Genomic DNA, 24381 nt, shown 5'->3' with positions numbered 1-24381 from the left:
TGAACTCATCATCTCATCTTTATTTTTGAAGTTTTTGTTTTCACTCCACTTTACAAGATCCCTTTTCAAATATGAAATATGTAGCTGGACAAGAGATTTCTGATGTTGTTCTCGCCTGTCATGTTTCTAGAAGGTAGAATCACATTACTGTTTCTATATCCAAGAAGAACATCCCATTTTGCTGCAACATCAAGTTTGAAGCTCGTGTCTGAATGCATTATTTACCAAGGCTCAGTTCCTTTTAGTCATAGCTTTCCAGGATTCATTTCTCCTTTCTACAGCATGGCTTATATTCCTTAGTCCTGGAGATGTAACTTACATCTTGGTGGTATTGAATTCTCCCAGCTCTGACTGCAGAAACCAAATAAGTGGACTGACTGACCACCTCTAGTAGTCTGCTAGTTGTTTGCACATCTTTTTTCTAGAGTGATTTTGTGTTTATTTCCAGATGACTGCTAAAGCCATTGACTAGCAATGGATAAAACAGTAAACCTTGCAGAACTAAACTAGAAACACTTCTGCTTTGCAATTACTTCTCCTAACAACATGTTTTTGACATCTGTTAGTTGTCACATTCCTAATCTATTCAATATGTTCGTTGTAGATGTTATGCAGTGCTTACTTTTCAGCTGGAAGGCTGTGCAGTGCAAAGTCAAGTTGTTTCTAAACAAGTATCTTTGCTGAAAAAAGCTCATGGTTTTATTGAAGAATTAAATTAGCTGGTTTTTTTTTCAACTAGGCCTGCTTTCCATAAAATCAACAGTAAATTATTAGAGGATCATTTATTATGTTCACAGTATTTTGCTGGATGCCATACTGAATGGCCTTCCATTAGTCTTTTAACTGGGAGTAATGGTGATCTACCAGCCCATATTAACTTGAGTCACTTCTTGTCATTTGGGTGGGGTTTTTTTGTAATAGGGAGACACTATTAGGACTTTCTCAGTGTTTTGAAAATTTTGCAATTAATTAGATCAGATATATCTTTGTCAAGATAGTCTAATATATATGGGTACAAAATCTGACTTATATTTTCTTAGCAGATATTTTGTAGAATCTCAGTTTCTTATAGACTGTAAAATATTTCATCATAATATATAATACCTTGTTCTGTCTCTTTCTTCATCACCTCTAAAAGGAGTGGAAGTGTTTTGAAATATTTTTAACTGGTCTTCTAAATTTTTCTCTTCATATACCAACAGGTCTGTGCCATTGCTGAGGTTTTTTTTTTTCTTAAATTACCCTGTAAATTCTAAAATCATACAGATGCAGTGCTTCTTGTGAGGGAGCTATGTTGCTTCTTAGCTCTCCTCACCAACTACTTTGATTTCATTTTTTTTATTGTTTGCTTTGCATTTTCCCTTACTAAGCTACAGAAGCCTTTAAGATTGGGTCCCTCATGTTTACCACTCAACCTAAGGCAGGCTTTGGGCAACAGTTAAGCCCTTTTCATTACAGAATTGTGGCCATCCATATCCCACATGTCATGAACTTCTCTTTCTGATTTTCTTTTCCCCTCTGCCAGACAGTTTAGGGTTAGGATTTTCCCCTTTAGCTTTGTGCATTGTGCTTTTATGAAAGTATGTATATTTGTTCATGAGTTTCTATTCCTGTGCTGTCTATATAAAGTGTAATCAGACGTGCTCATGGGTTCTTAAATGACCAGCTGATTCTTGTGCTAGGAGCACATTTCTGTCCTAGCAAAGCTTTATGAAGATAATGATACAAACAGCAAGCTGTTCTGTTTCCTTTAGTTCTGATCACACCTTGAAGCTTCTCTTGGAAAGGATTGGCAATTCTCTTCAAAGAGTTTGGGATTCAGTTTTTATTTCATAATAGAGAATTCTATTTCACCTTTCCAGCCTCTTGTGTGAGGCTTCCAGTAGATGGGCCTTCCAGTTCTGGCAATACTGTGGCCAAACTCTTCCTTTGCCCTTAGAGCTACAGACTTTGTTGTCTAGGAGCTAGATTTCAACAGTTAATAAGGGAGAAAATGGCATATTCAGCAGTAAGTCATCCCTCATGTTTTGCCACGTCTTAAATGGGGTTAATCACTGATGGAGGTATCTTTCTCTTCACTGATTAACAGAATCTAGATGATTGTTTTGACTCTATGTGTCATCTAAGAAACTTGCTGAGAATTTAAGCCATGTTTTGTCACCTCTAATAGCCTATAACTCTCAGCTCTACATTTTACTCCCTGTTGGTCTTAGTCTATTTATTTCCCTGCAGAGGAGATGCTGTTACTGATATCTCGAGTTAGGGGTACGTTGGGTGAAGGCTCCTTCTCCCTGTTCCCAGAGATTGTGTCATGAGGAAGAGCACATTGTAAGGAAGGCAGTTAAGAGAGTGACAAGATCCCACCACTGTTTTGCACTCTCCTGGCCTAAGTACAAGCTTCTAAAATAAATTTCTCTGCTTCTGGAGGACTGATTTTTGTAGTTGCCTTGGTTGGGTACACTCAGCCTGGAAAGGCTAGTGTAGCAGGCAGAGACTCAAAGGAAGATCTCTCTCAGGTTGTTATTCAGCAATTTGCCTCATTTTTAATTGCTTGTGCCTTGGATCTTTCATTCATTGTGACCAGGCTCATTTTAAACATGACTCATTTAAAATGTGAATCCCAACAACCACTGCATGTTGATCGTATAGTGGTGTTGTTTATAAGCATGGTCTCCTGCCAAGTGCAATTTGACATGTTTATGGATCTCAGTTACAGCTGATGATGGCAAGGATGTCATCTCCACTTTACAAGGACATTGTAACCACGAGCAGAACTCAGGTGAAGACACTTCAGAAAGTTATCTTTATATGTTTACATACTGATTGTCAGTGTACTGCAGATCTTCCTTTGTGACTTTTTTCTGTATTTGTTCTTTTTTTTCTTTTTAGGTGCTATAGATGAGTTATTAGACCTGCAACCTGAAGAAAATGGTATGATATGATTGTGCATATCTGTTCCATCTATTTCAATCATAGTAGCCAAGTATACTTTTAATTTTAGATCTTAATTTCTTTCACAGTGTGAAAGGTGGAATTAAATTATTCAGCTGCAGTATTTAAATAGTGTTAAAAGAAATCCAGCAGAGACACTATTCCTAATGTTACAATATGAAGTAAACCTTAGTGGGGATAAAATGTTTATGCCAGTAATTCAAGATTAGGTAGACTAGTCTGTATCCTATTTGCTGAACTGAAGTAGGCTCCATTGTAAACCTTATCCCTCCTATAACATTTCACAACTTTTTCATTTGGGTTTTCTAGTTGTTGTGCTACAACTCTTGGCAATACACTAGTAACCACAAGATTTTGTGTTAAAAATGTACATATCAGAAACAAATCATCTAGGCGTCTTAAAACCTTGTAAGAACTGGTGACTTCTTTCAGATAGAGAGTTAATTAAATCCGCTGTGCTGTCCTTATACTTCTGTGAGATCCCTAGCAGCTCAAGGGGATATGCCCTTTTACCAGATAACATATGAAATATCTGGGTTAAAGTTTTATAAGCTTTCATAAGAAGTTAGAGTGCTGTCTATAATTTTTCAGTTTCACTCATACATGTCAGAAGAATGAGTAAAAAAAAAACTTCAACAACCAAAACAATTGTGACAATTCAAAAAGCAAATTAAGCAAAGAAAGAAAATCCATTTGTGTGGTTTAGTCAGTCAGACTGAGAGCATTTGGGGTATTTAAAACACTGCCTTCATGGTAGGTAAGGACATTTGCAAACACCTTGAGTTTGGATTTGCCATGGGCAGTGTCTTGCACAGGGGGGGAAATTATCCATGTGGAAAATCACCCATGAAGGCGGGCATCAGGGAAGTTCCTCAGCTGTCTGCAGAAGCAGCCCTAATCTATGAATAGATAAGGTAACAATGACTTCTTTTCTGTGGTTAATAAAAAAGATCGGTGCATGTCTTCTAATGGCATTTTTTTTTCTTCTGGTTTTCTTCTTACTCAGTTCTGTTCCTTGTTGGGCCTTCCTAGTGGAGATACAGATAATACATACAATTATTGCTCATACAAGCTTAGCTCTGTCACTTAGAACACTTTTTTCTTTACTTAAACAGTTAAATTAATGCAAAAACTGCCGTGGAGTGTCTGCATTGGCTAGGTTGCTGTGGCAGTGTTACAGTATCAGCCATTTGTCCTAATTTTACACATTAGCTAGCTTTAGGCTAATGAATGTTGTACTATTTTAAGTGAAGCAGTATAGGTAGAGATACACTTATATTTGTGTTTCAGAAGGAAGTCTTTATCATGTGTTGCCAGTCATGTACTGTCGTAAATATTTTTAGTTTCTCTTCCCTTTTTTTTAATAGCAACAAAATGAGGTAAGTTTACAGTGGAATTGTGAGCATTGCTAGAGGCTTGTTCAAACAGAACAGAAAGGATATAGTCAGATTGTTCTTTCAGTGTTTTAATGGAAAGTTTGAATTTTTTTCATGGGCATTTTTAAGGTTGGGGCAGCATGTGCAAACAGAAAAAAGGATTTTGACTGAAAATAGGCAGTGAAAACAGAAACAGAAAAAGAAGTAATAGAAGATTTATGGGTAAAGTGAGAAAGTCCCTATCATTTTAGTAATCTAGCAGAGATACCACATGAGTAATATCTCGGTAAGCAAGGCTGGTTTATAGATAACCTTTACTGCAAACAGGAGTAAAACCTGCTGTGGCTCCTGCTTACTCAGAGCAGCACCCTGAGCCTGAACACACCCTATCCTGCCCTGCCATGGCTGCACAGTCCCCACAGGAAGATCAGGAAGATAGCTGAGCCACAAAATGTGTCACTCCTCAGATTTCTGGTGGCTGTACACCCTTGCAGCAAGACCTGACTGCTCTTCACATGTAAAGCTTTACATTGTACTTGCTCCTAAAGTCAAGATGGGGCTCCTGCAGTGGTTCCGCAAATGAAGCAGAGCTTGGCTCCGAGCTGTGCTGCTGCATCTGTTCCGTTCAGGGCACTTGTGGTTGTGTGTGGTGTTGATGCTGTGTCGTAGCAGGTCTGCTACAAATGCATCTCTTCATCTCCCCCTACAAGTCCATGAAGGGGCTTCCTGAGAGCAGCTTTGAAGTGGTGATGCCCCATAGAGCTCAGAGTTCTTAAGGGCCTTTGAAATAGCAGGTGTCTTTCCCTATGGGAGGATTTACCCCTCTGTCTTACCTGCTGAATAATTTGGGGGAATTGGAGGTACTTAGACAATGTTAATATTCTTTGCTCTTTATCTGAAGATGGGAAACAGCCTGAAAATTCATAAGAACAAATTGTTTTCTGTGGTATTTTAGTTATAGTCTAGGGAGAACATCAGGAGAATTGATGTGTTTCTAATGTTTCTATTTCTAATTTTTAGACCCTGACAGGGAATACAGAGGTATATCAAAATAGTGAGTTAGAAAGGAGTTGAATCTCACAGCTGACTTCAGTAATGAATAAAATCATTTTAATTTGTGTTGGTTTATTTGTTTCTTAGTTCGTAGGTGTGTGCGCTGACGCATGAGCCTATTCTAAAACACAGTTTTGTGCTTTTTTTTCCTCCTCTGACTCAACTTCCACCATTTAATTATAAATTATTACAGCTGTTACCAGGAAACTTTTCTGAGAAGGCTGTTGAGTTTCAGTAAAATGGCCTGTTGCAAACACTTTATACTGTCAATCTTTTATCCCAAACCAAAAGGGTTAAAAGCATTTTGTAAGTTGAATCCAAATTGGAGAGTTCAGCTGATCTACCAAAACTTTGGAAAACTGAAGTTGCTTCTGTGCCTTACCACAAGTTTGAAACAGGCATAATTAAGATAAACTGATCTGGATTTCAGGAATGTAACATTATTAGCTTTGTTAACCACCATTTGTGTCATCTGCAGACTTCCACAGTGGAGCTCCAAATGCTTCCAAGTAAAATAACACTTGGGGTCCTTGATAGTTCTTTAACTCTCAGAATGTTCTGGGAAAGGATAATGATCCTGGTTACCAGTTTCATGTATTTTATATAACTATTTAACATTTCTAGAATAGGAAAAAAATTGTTTTAAGTAGCAGTGGCTCAAGTGATGTAAGAGCTTCTTCAGCTTCAGTTCTGGTGCTGGAAAAACTTGCACAGGGAATCAGAAGGAAAGTGAGCCACTATTATTTCTCAGCAGCTTATGAGAAGAAAAAAAATACTACAGCAATGGTCAGCATAGAAATCTAACTCTGTGTGATAGACTAATCTTTTTTTTATGGGGAAATGCCCCAGTAATTCAAGCATTGTTCAGAAAGTCATAAGGGAGTTCTTAAATCCCCAAGTCTTACTTTTTTTTTAGTTTATACCTATCTGGGTTTTTTTTGAGACTTTCATATAATGTTTCAAGAAGCAACATAGAAGTACTATTTTCCAATTATTTAAATATTAGACTGTGTAATGATTTTTGTGTTTAATAGATTTTAAAGCATATTTGTTCTATTATTTTTAATGAGAAGCAAGTCTTAACAGCAGTGAGGTCATCTAAGATAATGAAGGAATTATTTGTTGCATAAGGTATAAACCCAGATGTCCAAGAGAATTGAGTCTAAAAAAAGAGAATAAATATTCATGAAAAAATACTCCATCTCACTTAACATACCTAGCCTAGATTTGGTATGTTTTAAAAAGTTCCTTGTTTACTTGGTCTAAGAAAAATGATTTATCTTGACTCTCTTGTTCTGAGACAGCTTCAAAGGAAAAGTTTGTGAGGTCCTTGGAGCCAGAACTTGGTGATAAGGATGACATGATATTATTAAACGAGATCCTCAATGCCTCCTCCCTGGAGGAGGGGGAATTCAGCAAAGAGTGGACAGCTGTTTTTGGACAGGCTGCTGATCTCACCATGAACCCTGCAGCTAGAGATGGGGAGAGCACTTCATCGTCTGCAGTACCAGCACCATCAGGCTACTTACCCTCACAGCTGCTAGACCAAAACATGAATGATTTGCAGTCATCCTTACATGGTGAGAGCTCATCTTGTTCTGTCAGTATGTTGGAGTTAGGGTTTAGAGTATGGTTTTCTAGTATGTCGAAGTGTGATGAAAGTTTTTATTGTGCCATGGCTGCAGAAATTGTGCCTGAAATTAAAGCAGAGGATGATGGCCTGGAGAAAAAACACAAGTAACTTATTTGTTTTTTAGCCCTGCTCATACAGTGTTTGAAAGAAGTACCCAAAACCTAAAGTCAAGATTAGTGTCTTGAATGTTTTTGTTTAATTTCTTGAAATGTTCTGTAGAACTTTGAGATCTTTTTTTTTCCTGAAACAGAAAATGTTTGAGTGGGTTTTACTGATTTAATCACAACTGCTATCTCTGTTAAGGGGCCAAGGAACCAAAAATAATTACTGTGTTTTGTCTGGGGATACTATTTTTAAACCATGTAGTGAAAATCTGTTGCATTTTTTTTTTTTTTTCCCAAGCATCCTATACACTGGATGTAGGGATATGGGTCAAGTAGAATGGATTATCTCATCCTAGCAACCATCTAGGTGGATGTCTCTTGCAGGCTGGTTACTGATGCAACTCTTTCTCTCCACTTTCTTCTGTGCAGTTAATTCTCTTGGCTTTTCCAGGCTACTGCTGGGGAAAAGAGAAGAGGGGAACTAGGGTAGAGCTTTCCTGCTGCTGCTTTGGCCTTGAGGAAGGAAGAGAGGGAGGAAGGCAGGCTGGTGATAAACAGCCAACAGCACCTTGCAGTCTGTGCTCCTTGCAGTCTGGCTGGGTCTTCTGTAGGGCTTTGCAAGCTGGGAGGGGACCTTGCCTTTTTGGGCTCTGTCCCAAGTAATTTAAATCTCACTTGGGGAAGAGCAATATAGGAAACAGTAGCAGGCTGATCCTATCTTAAAACTATTTCTTAGAACCCTGGAAGAGTCCTAAGTCTTACATGATGTAAATTTTTGTCAGGAATAAGAAAGTCAGACTTACTTTATAATGAACGCAGTTACTACTAGCACCCCTAAAGCAAGATACCTCAGTTCATTGGCTTCAGCATTTATGAAAAATGAAAAATGGGAGAATGACAGTTGTAATGATGCACAGGTTTAGATGTATTTTTATAAGGTCCATGATTTTAAGAAAATTACTAAAAATAGCAACAGAAATATGGTGAGATTGATTTTTTTCCTCAGCTTTACATGTTTTTAAATATATTTTACATTTCAGTGCAATTTCCATTTTTTAATGTAAATATGTTTTTAAAGGAAAATATTGTTTAGGTATAAGTAGCAAACAGAGTTGTGCATCCTTTCTGATGCGGCTGTTAGCTTTCATTTGCACTGGCCTTGGGTGCAGTTTAGAGACTTCAGAATCAGAATTCAGTAATGTTGCATTCAAGGAATAGTAGAAATGGAAAATCCATTCCAGTCAACATGGTATTCCAAAATCTTTTTGAGTTAAAAAAAAAAAAAAAAACAAAAAAAAAAAAAACACATTTGGATGTTTTCAAATGGGTTTCCAAGGTTTTGGCAGAAGATTATGGTAATTGATGTACCGGCACTTGAAAAGTCAGGGTTAGTCAGCTGAGTGATTGTATCTGAAAATAATCTTTCTAAGTGTTTTGCTTCTTTCTATAGTGTTTCTTTAGAAACACTTTCTTTTGTTTCTTTCTAAGTGTTTTATCTTTCTAAATATTTCCAAGTTTTTTTGTTTCCTATTTTTTAACAGAAGATTAAATTTGGTCCATTTTATATCTCGTAAAAATTCAGCTTTAATCTTAAACTACATTTCATTTCACTTCACAACTTTTCTTTCAGAATTTGATCTTATCATTAAATATGGGAAGAGAGATTTTTTTTTTTTTGTAATACTAACTGGAGTGTAATCATATCCAGACATACAAGTTGGAAATATTAGAATATATGCATTATATTTTTACTGAGGACTTGCGATACATCTCCTTTGTTTATTTCCCTAACTTGGTAGGATTGCTTAATAATTATTCAGTGTGAGGTGCTACACTGTAGCCTCAATGTTGCATACTTCCTGTGTGAATTTGGCCTTAAGACCATAAAGATTCTTAAAACTCACATGCTTAACTTTAAGCACATTAACTTTTCTATTAACTTCAGTGGGATTACTTACTTATTTTACGTTAAGCACACTCATAAATCTTTGGGGCTTTGTTTTCTCTCTGCCTCAGATCTTAATCTGTAAAACAGGCACAATGCTATGCAGGTTATAAAGTGTTACAGTCAGGAATTCCCAGCTCAGTGTTTTCTCTGGCTGTATTTATAGGCAGGATCCAGCACAATGGGACTCTGAATTGCTATGGGGCTACCAGGTGCTGGTTTAAAATACATATAAATGTGTGTGTATATATAATAGAAACAAAGCATGCTCCCAATATATCTTTCAGATTCTCCTCCAGATACAGCAACTGAAGACTTTCTGCTTTTTCAGAGGGAGCATTGGCTTTCTCTTTTCGTGATGTTTATGGCCTCATTTACTTACTCATCCGTACCATTAAGGGCTCCTTTTTATCTTCCCTACGTGTGCATATATTCTAGTTCATAAGAAAAGGCACAGCTCACCATTTCCTTTTCTAAATTTAATCATTGCAATGTTGGTGAAGATGCTTGCTGAACAGCAGGCTGTTTGGTTTCCTTGCTGTCTTGGCAATGACCTTTTGTCTGGCTACGTAACAAAGCCATCCTGTGAACAGGCAAACCAAAACAGGCTTTGGGCCAACAACTACTTTCAAACTGATAGCCTGCGGTTTGCTTTCGAAAGGCAAAGTTGTTCTCTGCAGCTCACTAAAAATTTAATTCATTAAAGTATTTCATACAAATTCTGTGTCAGTCTTTCCCAGTACCTTCATAAATCAGTAATTTCATTATGAAAGCATCACATATTTTCTGGAGTGTACTTGGTTAGATTTTTGTTGCTATTGTTAGGGTCTTCTTGTTTTCTAAGTGAGCTGCCTGCATTTCATTAAATGACATCCAGGCCACAGCATCTTGCATGGCTGTGCTGCCCAACAGGCCTTAGTCCAGGGACTCAAAAAGAGGGAGGGCTCTGAAGGAGTTCACTGGTCTGAAGTGGTTTGCTCCCTGACCTGCCAAGCACACCATTGTACAGGAACATCAATGGTGTTGCCAGGAGCCAGTTCCTGATTTTTCTGAGTCACTGGAACTTGCACAGAAAGTTTCTGGGAGAGCTCCCATTCATTTCTATCAGAATAGGATTTGGTCCCCTTTGTTTAAGCAGCTGAATTTACCTGTTGTAATTCACTGCCATATCAAACACTTTCTCCCAATGCATCTCCAAGCACACTAAAGCATCACAGTCTACTGTAGTTGTGTATATTGACCTCTGCCATTCTTGTTTGTAACACAAGCAGAGAAAACATCTGGAAAGGTATGTCATTCTGAAGGGGTAATGCCATGCTTTCCATTATTATCATTCAGATTTGCTTATTTGAAAGATTAAAGTCTAAAACCTCACTTTCAGAAGGCAGAAGCTGGCTCACAAGCCTTTATCACCTTTGTCTAGAGCAAATACATGTGAGCAATCTGCATCCAGATTTTGAAGATGTTTTTGGTTAGTTTCCTTAGAGAAAGATAACAGAGGATGTTTGTGGCTTTAAATTTCCTTCCTAATTCATGTGATTTTACAGAAAAACCCTTCTTGCCTCTTTTTATAACACAGCTTGGGCTTTAGACCTTTTATAGGCAAGCTAAGATTAGAAAGTGATGAGAATAATCTACTGAGAGAGAAAGGGTTGATGTGACTGATGTGGTTGTTGCATTACCTGTCAGAATGCTTGGTGCCAGTATCAGACAGGGTTCCCAAAAGAACAGAAAGTAAGGGGAGGACGGACAAAAAGAGTAAAAAAGGATGTGAAAGCATGCACTTGTACAAAAAAAGAGACTGAATAACCAAATGGTAGCTAGGTGCATAGATGAGCATCCTGTGTATGATACTGCCAAATTAGATGAATAATTGACCAGGCCAAACTTAAAGGACATATTAATTAAATTAGAAACACTATCTTCAGTCCTCTAAATGTAATAAAGCACATGAATTTAAATATCTTAAGCAAGGTTCAAAATTTTTGCTTTTTTCCTAATACGTTTCTGCAGTTTATTACCCCTAGTTAATTTTGCCAGCCTGTTCATTTGGCCTTACTAACTGTATTTATCATTACTCTTTTGTGGATATAGAATATGCACAAAATATAGAATATGAACAAAAAAATTATTTCACTTTTTCCTGCATAGTTGCTCTCTTCTTGCTAAAACTCTCCTTTCAAATAAAGAGAAAAAATAAATAGTCCATTAAAGTGTAGTTTTAAATTAACTTGAAGTAATTAATCTTGAATTTAATTTTTTAGTGTTTGGCTGAAGAAAAAAAAAAATTATCTTTTTTTTCCAGAATTACTTCAAAATTAACTAAAAAATCTAGGGTCTCTAAATAAGGTTTTGTCTGAAACAATGGATGAAATGAAAGCCTTTGGACTTGGAAAAAATATTTATTATGTGTGGTATTTCCACCCAAATGTAAGTGATTCTTTTCCCTACAGCTGTGTTGGACTTGATCACTGAACTGGCTTTTCTCTGAATGAGTATTAACTGTGATTCAATAAGAAAAACAAAAATATTTTCTAGCCAGATGAAAGATTTGAAATAAGTGTAGTTGCCTGAAGTTGGTAAAAGAGATCTAGAGATACTCTCTTGTCAAGGGTGTTGCTCCTGTGCAGGTCTGACTGCTGACTTTGTGTGTACACGGACAGGTATGAATGGCCATAAACTCTGCTCCTCTTCTGATGCTGCCAGACACTGGGGTGGGTGGTGGAGTTAACAAAGTACCTCCTCATGTAATGCTGCTATATTACTGAATTTTAGGATGGGCAGCCAGCAGTGTGAGCCCACCATCAATGCCACAGCCAGCACAGAAACCACACAGCCAGAATGTGAGTGATGAGAAGACGCCTGTGAAAGGTGATAATTGTGTATTTTTTTCAGTTTACTTGGCTTTTCCTTTTTAGCACTTTTATCTTGTACGGTGTCTCATGTCTTCTCAGTAACTGTGGTAACAAAACTTATTTTGGTAGTAGCTACAGCTCAGTCTTGTGCTCCCTGATTACTCTATTTCACCTTGATTAGGTGTATGATACATTTTTCTATGTATATTTTTGGTAGGCTTAGTGATAACAGCATGTCAAAAGAGTAATTTACTATATAACAAAGGAGTTGAAGCTACAGTTTCTTTTACCTGCTGTAATTTAGACTCGCACAGATTAGCATCTGCATGCACTTTGTCTGAGATAAACAATGTTCTTAAGCTCTAAGATTTAGCATTGTGGCTAAAATACAGGCTGCTGATAAGGCAGAAGAGCCCTAATTGCAAATTTTTTGTATAAACACATATGACATCAGTAATTATCTGTTTAAAACTTAATTTAATTGTTGCAACTGAGCCAAGAGTGCATAGTCCTGCCATCTACTGAGATGGCCTGCTGATTTTTGACTAGGATTTTGTGGGTAAGTGAACCAGAATTACGTTGAATTCTGTTGCTAGTTTGTAGCCAATTCTGTGCATTCACATTTGATTATACAGAAGAAAGGGTTGACACGTACTCCTTCCCCTGAGATTTTTCAGCTCAGAGGAAAAAAAAAAAAAAGAGTGTTAAGATGTTTTGGAAACTGGTTTGGAAATCAGTGTGATTATGCAGCCACAGGACTGGCACCAGCAAAAGGAATGGACTTCAGCTATTTAAATATCTGTAGTTCTGAAAGTGGCCAGTACCAAGAGGAGTGTCATGCCAGGCAGAGCCTGTTTTGTCTGTAAATCCTTTGTGTCACAAAGAAAGTTTTCATGTGCCATTATCTCTCTGAGAGAAGAGCATATCTTTTTTCACTATCAGGATAATACATGTTTGGCTGCTATGAAGAAGGTACATCTCCACTTGCTTTTTTTTTTTGTGGGCCTATGCCCAAGTTGTTACTGCTTTAACCTAAACATCTGCCCATTTGGAATAAAAGCAGGCAGGAGACCTCTGTGAAATACATATATCAATGTGGACACAGAGGTGGAGTAGTCCAGCTGCTGTTGGGTATATTCCCTATTCACATTTTGTCTACATCCATCAGAATTAAACTAGAAGCTGTACTGGGGACTGCCTATCAAATATAACCCCTCTCTTTCTCTCTCCAGCCAGTACCTTCCCATTAAAGCTTCATTCCAGATGAGTAATGACCTTGTTGGTTGCATACAGGGGAGTTGGAACAGTCACATGAATTGGATTTAGACAAAGGAATTTAGTCCTGTAAGAGAGCTTGCAAGTAAAATTTGCCTTCCACTTTCCTTTTCCTTGTTTGTAGGCATGCAGGGGCACACTCAAATATCTTTCATGAAACAAAACTAGACAGAGTGACATTGTTTCTATTTCTAGTTAAAATGTTCCTGTACTTATCATGGCAGGAGCCATACAAAATACATAGCAGACATGTTAGACACTCATTCTTAATAAAGTTCTATATTCTGACAATGATAGTGTTTTCAAATGCTCATTCTGGTTTTCTTGTCAGAAGTGCCCTTGGTAATAAATTAAACAATAGCATGCCATTTGTTTGACCTCAGTCAAACATTCAGTCAGTTTTGTTTTAAAATAGCTGACAAGTCTGTACATTTCTTTTTTTCTTTCTTTTTCTTTCCAGAATCTACAAAGAATCCTAAAGATTTGACTGCTTGGTTCAGTCTCTTTGCTGACCTTGACCCATTATCCAATCCTGATGCTGTTGGGAAAACTGATAAAGAACATGAATTGCTTAATGCATGAGTCAGCTGCCTCTGGTAATTCACATTCTTCCCTTCATCAACACTATTTTGGAGTTTAAAAAAACGAAATGAAAATTAGTATGCTGTTGTGAAACTATAAAGTATGTGCCATGATAACAAAACTAAAGGGAATTAATCCCCTTTTCTATAGGTACAGTTATTTCTTCTTGTTTTGTATAAAGAGTTTGCATTTATTTTCTATGTGGACTTACAAAAATGAGGTTAAGAATTAGGGCAGATTTCTTGCCAAATTAGATTGTCTGCTGAAACACTGTCTTTGCCTGGGGTGATGTGGAGCTAACACCGGAGTGAAATACAAATTGCAAACCTATTTTTTTATAATGTTTCTTGAGTAAATAAAAAAAAAATCATGTAACTGAAGAGGCTGCATGAGTCAAACATCTACATGTATATAATGTATCTGTTACTACTATGTTAAGATGTCAACTAACTTTGTTTTGTTAGTACTCACAGTTGAAAAACCTGTGCTGGAGCTAAATATTGAAGAAGTAAATTTGGGTCTGTGCAGCCATCGAAATTGTGCCCTTTCCATTCTAACTTATTTGACAGACTGCACTACATAAACATAAGATAAGTCATGCCCAGGAGGCTTCTTTTTCTGAGTTTTTTCTCCATTGCACCAACAGAATTCGCACTTGTTTGCAGAAGTTTCGTGGGACGGATGCTTTGCCATGCCTTCAATCCATTTCTGTTTCTGTTCTGAGAATTTTTCATCCAGTTTGTTTCTGAAGCATGTGTTATTTTAAGCTTGTTGTGACATTAACTCTTTAATAAAATGATTTTGACAAAAATCACAACTTTATTCCCACTAGAATGCTGTTGTGCTGTTGAATTGATACGTAACAAGCATCTGAAGATAAAAGATGACCAGTTTGTAGACAGTACTGAACCCTTTGTTTCTGAATAGTAATCCAGAAGGAAGGACAGTGAGAAAACTCGTACTCAATGTGGTGTCCCTTTGCTCCCCCACAAAAGAAGGGGAAAAGGCTCATAGAATCATAAAGGTTGGAAATGGCCTCTATGACTACTGAGTCCAGCCTCGGAACAAACAGTTCCCCTGCCAACTAAACCACAGCACTCAGTGCTATGTCTGGTTGTCTTCTGAACACTTCCAGGGCCTTCCACCGCCTTCCTGGGCAGCCCATTCCAATGCCTGACCACCTCTTCAGTGGAGAAATTCTTCCAGATGTCCAACCTGGACATCCCCTGCTGCACGCTGAGGATGTGTCACTAGCCAGTTAAGATTACAAGCTTTGTATACTGTGCAAGACCCACTTTACAATTTATTATATTTAACCTTTTTTTTATTTCCTTGATTTTCCTTTTACGTTGGTGAAGCATTTCACAACCAGTTACCTGTACACTCAGTTAATCTCTGTTTCATGGTCTAATAGGTAACTAAGTACCTGAAAATAACTATATAAATTTACAGGGACACTGAATGGGAACATTGTTGGATGTGTACACTGAGCAGCAGTAATGTGGTTTTGGTGCTTCCTATCTAAAAAAGCCACATGCTAGCAGTGGATGTGAGCTTGGACTGACCAGAGTTCATCAGGCTCAACCCTCAGCAGGCTCTCTGTTCAAACTGTCATGTTCATTATCCCATCCCATCCCATCCCATAACCTGGAAGTGTCAAAGTACTTCAGATGTTGCCAGAGAAGTTATTCAGATGCTTAGGAGCAGATTTTCATGTCTAATGGATAATGTTGGTCTGATCTTCTCTTTGCACAGTCCCCAGTACAGCTGGGCCCTGAGGCATGTAAGACCTGGAATCTGATGTCAGTGTTGTACTCTTTCTAAAGGTAAAACTTGGTTCCCTCCATCGTATGTGCTACTCTTTAGTAGTGGCAGGTCCTTGCTCGGTGAGCTGCCTTTTCTGCGCTCTGTAACTTTCTTGAGCACTAAGAGGGGGCTGAATTCACAACTTTGGGCTGCAGTTCTGGCAGTAAATAAGACATCTACAAAGGGGATTAACTGGGAAATACCTATGGTTTACACTGGGGTGCACTTAAACTTAGGAGAGCTAGTTTGTACTCGTAGCAGAGACTGTTTGCCTGAAATCCTCTTCATCCCAAGCTGTAATTATCTGCAGTGCCGAAAATGTTACTGTCAGGCACTTGAGGGAGAACCAGGCTGTTCTTCAGCCCAGCTGGTTTACCACAAAATCATTAAACAGATTCTTGCAACTTTAAGCAAGTCTGTGGTTGCTAAATTTGCTGGGGATTACATTTGTCTGGATAGTTTCTAAAACACTTGTGGACAATCCACTCCAGCATTTTTTAGTAGCTGAAGCAGTTAGGTGTAAAGCAGAGAGGAGGCTGTATTGAGTTCAAAATGCCCAATTAACTGTTCTCAAAGGCTCAAAAAAAGTTTGTTTGTTCTTTAGGTCACAGATTCTAGACTTACAGGATTTCAAAAAAACCAAAACAATCAAAACAAGGCACAAAAAACCAAACTCCTGTCCTGACAGAGACAATTAAGAGCATTGCAGAGGTTCACTAATGATGTTCTAAATCCTTATCCTGTTTCACACAAGGCAAACCACAGAAGGAGATTTTTTTCTTTTTCCTCCTCCTCACATAAACTGTGCTACCAAGTAGTTCATATTAAGCATTGATTTCTTGTAATATATAATTTTTGAAATTACTTAAGCATTGAATCATTTGCAATGCAATTTTTTTTATACTTTCAAATGAGAAAAAAAACAAAAAACAAGCCAGAGGTATTGAAAATGTAATTGATTTTGCTTAAAGAAAAGCAATTGAAATCCCTGTGTACAATGCATTATCATCATAAAGATTTAGTGAAGTTGAAAAACCAAGCAGGAAAGCTACCATCCTGCAAATAGACATGGTTAATGCAAAGTACAGAGCTACAAACAACATTCCCTACTACTAAAGAAGTGTCCAGCAGTGCTTGTCAGCAGTCTGGGCTGTGGAGTCACTCCCAGGCCAGCGCCACTGAGAGGACTGTGCTGTGCTTTCAGGCTTGGGACAACAGGCCAGTTCAGCATCCTGGTAAAATTACAGTTTGATTTTCTACACATTTAATGTTCATCTTGATTTAATATGCTTCACTCCAGTTGCATATTCTGATTCAGTAGTGGATTGTTCTAAAATAAAAACAGCTGCAGAACCCCTATAGCAGATGAAAACAGTGGCAATTGATGAACTGTCCTTATTGTGGAGTTTATTAAATTTGATGTAATTGATTCTGATGATTCAAGGTTTCTACAAATCTCAGAGCAGCTGCTTCACAGGAATTGGACTGTGAGCTTTGGGAATTGAACAGCTCACAGAGAAAACTAACAAGTAACTTTTTAATGTAACTTTTCTGGCCTTTTGAAATGACCATGATTTATTTCAATAGAGTAGAAAAGGACTTACCTTGTTCTTTTCTGCTGTTTCCATATCCAACATTGCTTGGGCATGACATTAACATACTTTGAAGCAGGACCACTTGGCCACAAGCAGCCACCTGCCTTTCCCAAAAGTTCTTTTAAATTCCCTTCAAACATTAGGGGCTTCACATGCTAGGAAAAAGTGGGACCACCTGAGCAACAAGGTGACAAGCAAGCAGCTTTGCTCGAAGTGGGAATACAGGAAATGTCAAGGCCTGCAAGCCATGACAGGATCTGAGCCTGGAGGGGCTCAGCAGAGTAGGAGGTTGGTATGAGGACACCATAGCCAGGTGCTGGCATCATGCTGCCTTTTTCTGGACTCTGTAAACTGCTATCTGCATCCTTCCATCACATCCCACTGTGTGTGCCAGGGGACACTGGATGAGCAGCACCCAGGAATGAATGGTGGGTGCACTGTCCAGTTTTGTTGTTGAGGGTATATGGAGTTGAATAGCCCCAGAAGACAGGAGGGGCATCTGGAACATCCTGTCTTCTCTCAGTGCAGTTCCCAAAGATGATCACATGTCAGAGCAGCAGCAAGAATGAACATGGTACAGGTGCAGCTGCCAGTATTGGGTCCCTCCTCACTTCAAGTTTCCTTCCAGGTGCTTACTGCAAATCCCCCTCTAGTTAGCCTACTTTTATAACTTCTGTTCCTTGTAATTGTCTTATTTTTAAACAAGCCACCATATGGGGGAGGCAGGAAGCAGAGCAACCACCAGGTTTGCCAACAACCAGCAGCAGAGGCTTTGCCTCAGCTGAGCAGCAGAAAGGGTGAGATGATCTAGCACCTCATTGGCCAACCTAGCACTGCTGGGGCTGCCATCCTCCCTGTGCGTGTGCTCGGCGCAGCGGTGCACACACAGAGAGCACAGGCAGTGCCCCTCCTGGGACAGTAAACAAGGGCACCATGGCCAGACAGGCCCTGCAGGTCCAGCAAGGCTGGCTTTGGGTAGCCAGCCAGGCTCCAGCACCAAGGCAGGCAGGTCTTGCAGTCAATTAGACCAGTACCTGGCCATTCATTAACAGCACTCTCCCAAGCATAAAATTGGCTTTTCCCCTCACTTACTAATTACAAACCCTAAGGGCTAAAGTATGGCACTCCCTTCAAGTCAGACAAGGTGCTTGACAGCACAGGAGCTCTCCCTGCTGGAGTGGGTCCAGAGGAGGACCACAAAACCAGTCAGAGCCGGGCTGGAGCAGCTGTCCTGTGAAGAAAGGCTGAGAGAGCTGGGGGCCAACCTGGGGTCCAGAAGTCTCTTTGGGGAGACTTTACTGTGGGGCTTTCTTTTTAATGTATACAGTTTGTACGAGAGGTTGAGACACGTTATTGAGGCCTGAGGACAAGAGGCAGGTTTTTAGCTGAAAGAGTGTAGGGTTTAGATTGCACAAAATAATTTTTTTCTGGTGAGACATTGGAACTGTTTGGCCAGGAAAGTGACAGATGCCCCAGCCCTGGAAATGGTCAAGATCTGGTTCAATGGGACTATGAAGAATCTCATCTCATTAAAAAAAATGTCCATGGTTGGACTAGAAGACCTTTAGAGGTCCCTGCCAATCCAAATAATTCTGCAAGTCCATGACCAAGAGAGGAGGCCGCTGTTTGCCAGACAGCAGTGTTCAGGTCCCAGCAGCTGCATCAACTTTTAACTCTACCATAGCAAAAGCTTGATGGGCCCAGCCTTGTAATTAATCCATAGTGGGTATGAAGTTTCAGCTGCTTGCAAAAAAATTACAAAATTTAAATTAAGAGAAGCATTCTGTAGCTTGGAGGTGGAAGCCTGGCTGACACTACCTGACAGCTATTTACACTGGCTGCTGTCAGAATCCTTTTTGGGACTACCCAAAAATATGAGGAAAAAAAGTAGATTAGCAATTTTAGAAGAGAGAGCAGACTAAGCTGTTAAAGAAGTTACAGCCAGTCTTCTCTTTAAACTAAAGTCTTTTATCTATCATCACAGAAACTTACTTTGCAGGGTGCTTCTTTTATTTTGGACTTCCACAGCTATAACGGCAGTAGGAAAGGCCTGAGGACAGGTGCTGGAAGCCATATGCTTGTTTCATCTATAGGCTGGAGCAAGGTAAAAAATAACTTTAAAATCATCAAATCATCAAATCCTGTCTCCATCCAGGTGGGTGGATAGCAGCTGTCTGCAGGAAACAAACATGCTGAATACAACAGGAGCAGGATGTGACAAAGAAAAAGCCCAAACTCCTGCCACTCCAAGTACAATCCTCAGAATAAACCCTTGATACACAAAATACAGGAATTGAAATAATGAGCCACTTTGCTGTTACAGCTGCTATTTTTCTGGACTGTTTTGGCAGTCTGTGTGGTGTTCTCACAACTGTCTCTGCCTTGAACTTGAGTACCAGAGCTTCAGAACACCAAAGCCTGACAGCAGAGAGCAGCCCTCACTGTAGTGGGTGAGAGTTTGATTTTCAGAAAAATTTTTAGAAGACAATACAAAACATGAGACAAGCCCCATGGGGAACTTTTCTGCTTTGTGGTTCAGCTGGGTCTTGGGCAGAGCGAGCCTTTTCTGCAAGGTTTTCCCTGGATTTGGAGTCAGTAGCCATGGTTGCAGGAGCCCAAGGCACAGGAGCAATTCAAGACTCTTTCCCCAAGAGCCAGTCTGTGCTCTGGAAGTCAGAGAAGCCTGCCCCAAGCCTGGGGGCTGTGAGCACCCCAAACCCATTTAAACATGGGCCACCACTGGCCTAGCAGGTCATCTCCAACTGGAAAAGCCTACAATGGCACTGATCTGGCTGAAAACTTGCCACCCTGACCCCTGCCAAAAGAAAACCCAAACAAACAAACAAACAAAAAGCCCAATAAACCAAAAACGTTTGAGGCAGCAGAGGCCACGCAGGGGTGTGAGGCTGTGCAGTGGGGAGAGGTAAGCAGCACTGCCACAGCCCTCAGGCAAGACCTGTGGTCACCTCTGCTTGTCACCAAACCACAGCCAAGCTCACATGCAAGATATTCACAGCCACAGATATTCATGCTGCTCTTCAGGTAAGGAAATGATTACAAGATACCTTACTCAAACAAAATCTTTTGTTAATTCTTAACCTTCCCTCCCTCCACCCTGCAGCACTGAGCACTTTGCAGCTTTTGCTTTCATTTTTAAGGGAAGTGACCCAGGTCTCCTTGAAGGTAGGAGACCAGCCTTTGCAATGTTCATAAGTTATTAGTGCTGTGCTTCAAAGCCTGGCTAGACCTCAGAGTGTGCAGCTCCATCTCACTGCTTGCAGTTTAAGCCATGGGAATGTTGCCAAAACAAAGTATAAAAGGAAGTAAGATTAAAAAGCAGAGGTATTCAGAAAGGCTGCACTGACACTGCTTTACAGCCCCTCTCTTGTCCCCATCCATTTTATCAGCCCTGTTAGCAAATATTAAATGCAATTGAATAGCACTAAATAATAACGTGGTCATTATCCTACTTGAGATTTGCAGGAGCAGATTGAACTGTTTGTCCTGGGGTGGTTTTTAATGAACAGTGCAGCTTGTCTATAAGTGGTTTGGATTCCCTCTCTGTTCCCCATAAACATGTGAAGTATTTAATGCAGGGCTTAATTGAGGTTGAGGTACATAATGTTGTTTTCTTTAGTGGTCATTATCAAAGTGAAAAAAACAAAGTGTTTCAACATACATGAAAATGCATTGAAAGGCCCAAAGTAAGTCTTGTGTAGCAGCACCAATACAAACCAAGTTCCTTTCTGCAGGGCCCAACTGCCAAAATGAAGTGTCTTTCTTTCAGGGAAGATTAATCCAATATATGCACCATCAGCAATCTCACAATCTTTGTCAAGGTCCTTAAGTTTCTGTACCAGGGCCTATCAGCAAAAAAACCCCAAACACCTGACCCACGACAGCATCAAGTAGATTTGGGCCAGTCTTACCATGACTCAGGTGATGATGTTCCTGTGCCCAGTGTACACCACCACCAACAGCAGCAGGAGTCCAGATCTGCAGGTTTTCCCCCTGGTTTGCAACAAGGGGACAACATCTCCCAGTCCCCACAGGTGGTAGAAATGAGACTCCCATGCAGGAGGGCAGGCAGAGCCTGTACATACCATGGTGGGAAATGGAAACTTCCACAGTGGTGAAGGCTGAGAGATGGACAATAGCTCCTGCTCGGGCAGACCTGCAGCCACAGGACAGAGCCAGTGCCACGAAGCCCCTGCACCAGACAGAAGCACCATTTGTTGTCCAGTCTGGGTACATTTTCTCACTTAGTGAATACAGAGCAGCATTCTCAGCCTTTCAGCCACGATGCAACCAAAGGGGCAGACTGCAATCTACAGATGGCCTGATTTAGAGAACAAATGACATTTATCCAGACTAATACTCCTCTGGAGTATTAAGGCATCTGCTGTGTTCCTAACCCAAGGAACATCCAGTGTGTACCAATACAGACATACAAGGTTACCCTCCAAATCAGGGACCTAGGTTGCCTTTGCTTCCCCATTGTTTAGAAAGTGCAACACCCACTACTCACATCTTCATCACTCTCCTACCCAAAGGTTAGTATTCCCCTGCAGAAGAGGAAAACCAGAAAATCCTCCCTAGAAGAGAACAGATTTCTTAGGTATTCAATTCGGAAAGTGTTTAAATTATCTCTTTGGAATTTTCCACTAGAACCAAAACAAGATCCACCAAAGTCACTTAATGAACAGAGCCCCTGAATGAAGTAGCAGTCCTTGAAATACACCTACATGCCCCATCCAAAATACAACCATGCAGTGAAAGTAGGTAGTATGGTACTATCTCTGTACTGTCACAGAGATGGAAAGCTACATCTGAAGCTTCCTATACTTTCAGCAACTGACATCAAAATGAATGGATCTCAGCATTCTCAGGACATACAATGAATTAGAATCCAAAGGAATCATAAAGGCAGATTTAAGTGCTTCTCCCTGCCACTTCCAATTTCCTAATAACAGTATTTCGTTTCCAAAGGCAACACTCTCTTTAAATCTTTCATGAGTTCTTACTTCCTTAGGTAACAAGCCCAAGGATAGCACCAATGTTATGGAAAGTGAGGCTGCTACTCTTGGAGAAACCCCTGCATCACAAAGATAGGGTACAACTAGAAATTCTTATCCAAATAAAGCTCAGAAGGGGAGTAATTGCCATCACCCAGACTTTTGGCAACAAACTTTAACAGCAAGTCTAGTTTCTTTCAGATTTCTTCTCCTTGAAGAAAGAACTTCTCTCCATAAAAATCTCAAGAGCACTCGGATCTTGCCTGCAGAAAGGTGAGATTTTAGTTAACATTATTTACGCCTGGCAGTCTGGGACTTGGATGATGCTACTTACTACTTATTAGGAGAAGTTAAAAACAAAGGTACAAGAAGTAGATTTCCAGGGAAATCACTATTGCCCTGAGCAAACTATTTTCAACCAACAGCTGCACAAAGCACTGGAAAGTTTAACCACACACACACTTTACTGTGCACACACACAAAGATTTACACCCCCTTACTTTTCTACAGGCATTAACCTAATTGTGCTCTGTTGTGAAGCTCAGTCTCTAATTCAATGTGGGGAAGAGATTATACAACCTTCTCTTCTCCCAGGATTCCAGCTCCTCTGCCTCTGAGCTTTCCAGGCTACAGATCAAGGCAGCCTAAAAATTCCCCATCAGAACTTCTTACAACCTCAGATAAAACTTCAACTATTCTTAAAAATGGGGTCACCTCTCTATCCAGCTTCATCTAATTGCTCTTCTTTCTTTTCATCAACTGAATTTGCAGTTTAACTTACATGTTCACTCATTTCCAATGTGGCCTTGACTGAGGAAACGCCCTACCTGCTCTCAGCCCCACTCAAGTAACACATTATTTTCTGGGACCTGCTGCACTCGAAAAAGACAACTCCTACTCTCCAGTTTCTTGCCACCTCTCCATAATTATGCGGCTATAGAGGAGGTGCCAAAATCAAAGAAAGTAATAAAGCCACTTAACTATCCGCTTTACTGGAGACATTATTCATGTTTACCACACCAAAAATTCTCAGAAGCTAAAAGTTACCCTCAAACCTATTCCAGACAGTTTAAAAGATGTATTAACACCCTAGTTGAAAATATTGCAGCGAGGCAAGAATTCTTAGGGTAGCTCAAAAATTCCACCTCTTAACTACCAACTGAAATGTAAAATGCCCCAAATAATCACAAGTTAGTAAGGCATATAGAAACCTTATTTGAGCACACCCTTTGTAAAATCATCTCATTTTAAACATATCAATACTTGAAAAAAAAAAAACTTTCCTTGCATGTTTGCCCAGTAGTTAATTATACTTAGTGCTAAAACAAATACACATTTTTAGTATGAATTCATCTGACTTCATTTTCTTACTGCTTAATATTCCATGTCTGCTAAACTTAAAGCTCATTAGTAAGTATTTCCTATACCTAGTAGGTATTTACTAACTGAAATTAAGTAACTTTTCAACCATCAAGTTAATCATGCTGAAATCCTACACAGCCGCCTTCTAATTTTTCCAGTACTTTATTCCTATAGCTCCAGTTAATGTTTTTAACACAGTCACATAGAAACCTTGTAATCTTTAGGCTGCTGCAAACTTACAATTTCCACTGACTGATGACAATAAGCATTAATCCATTACTGATGGTTATTGCCATAGTACTCTTCAGTAAACACTGACTTTGGAGGATTTACATGTATTTTAATATTATCCTTCTTTCTTCCTCCTTCCCCCCCACCCCCATCTGGAAAGAATTATTCTGCAAGTCAAATGACAATCATTTGAGTCATACAAAACAACATGAAACCAAGACTGTCAGTAGATTTATACCACATCCTTTAGGAGTTTAGTTTAGTTTCACATTCACATAGTGAAACATCTAATGAATTTCATAATTTTCAACAGATAACTTGAAATTAGCCATACCACAAACACAGCAGTAGATAGACAGTTTCAAGTAACTCTTAACTGATTTTTTTTCCTGTGCTATGTTGAAATAGAGTATGCTATTTAAAGCATATTTAAACATTTAGCTATTTTAAGGGGTTTTCCCCGCTCCTGAGTATAGCATTATGCAAAAATAGATTAAATATTATCTTGTTCTAGAAGACATAACACACTAGTCAAACATGATTGACATTATTCTAGATGTAAATTTGTAACAATATTAAAATTTAATATCCTTCTAT

The 24381-nt window shown here is 39.3% G+C and overlaps 1 protein-coding gene across 13 annotated transcripts in view; it reads left to right on the top strand.

Moving 5' to 3' along the window:
* Positions 1 to 14609, top strand: part of ICA1 (islet cell autoantigen 1) — a 63910-nt gene extending 49301 nt beyond the window's left edge. For 4 of the 13 annotated variants that reach the window (XM_077787804.2, XM_077787806.2, XM_085567272.1 and 1 more), the window contains 5 exons: positions 2711 to 2779; positions 2890 to 2931; positions 6686 to 6961; positions 11839 to 11934; positions 13654 to 14609. In XM_077787804.2, the coding sequence (XP_077643930.2) occupies positions 2711 to 2779; positions 2890 to 2931; positions 6686 to 6961; positions 11839 to 11934; positions 13654 to 13775 (605 nt within the window). In that variant the 3' untranslated portion in view covers positions 13776 to 14609. The remainder of the gene's footprint in view (positions 1 to 2710; positions 2780 to 2889; positions 2932 to 6685; positions 6962 to 11838; positions 11935 to 13653) is intronic. The other 9 variants (XM_077787814.2, XM_085567296.1, XM_085567301.1 and 6 more) reach the window with 6 other exon arrangements.
* Positions 14610 to 24381: the final 9772 nt, after the last annotated feature.

The sequence above is a fragment of the Lonchura striata genome, chromosome 2 (assembly GCF_050655825.1).
Source record: "Lonchura striata isolate lonStrDom1 chromosome 2, ASM5065582v1, whole genome shotgun sequence".
Taxonomy (NCBI): Eukaryota; Metazoa; Chordata; class Aves; order Passeriformes; family Estrildidae; genus Lonchura; species Lonchura striata.
This window is presented reverse-complemented; position numbering and strand designations above follow the sequence as displayed.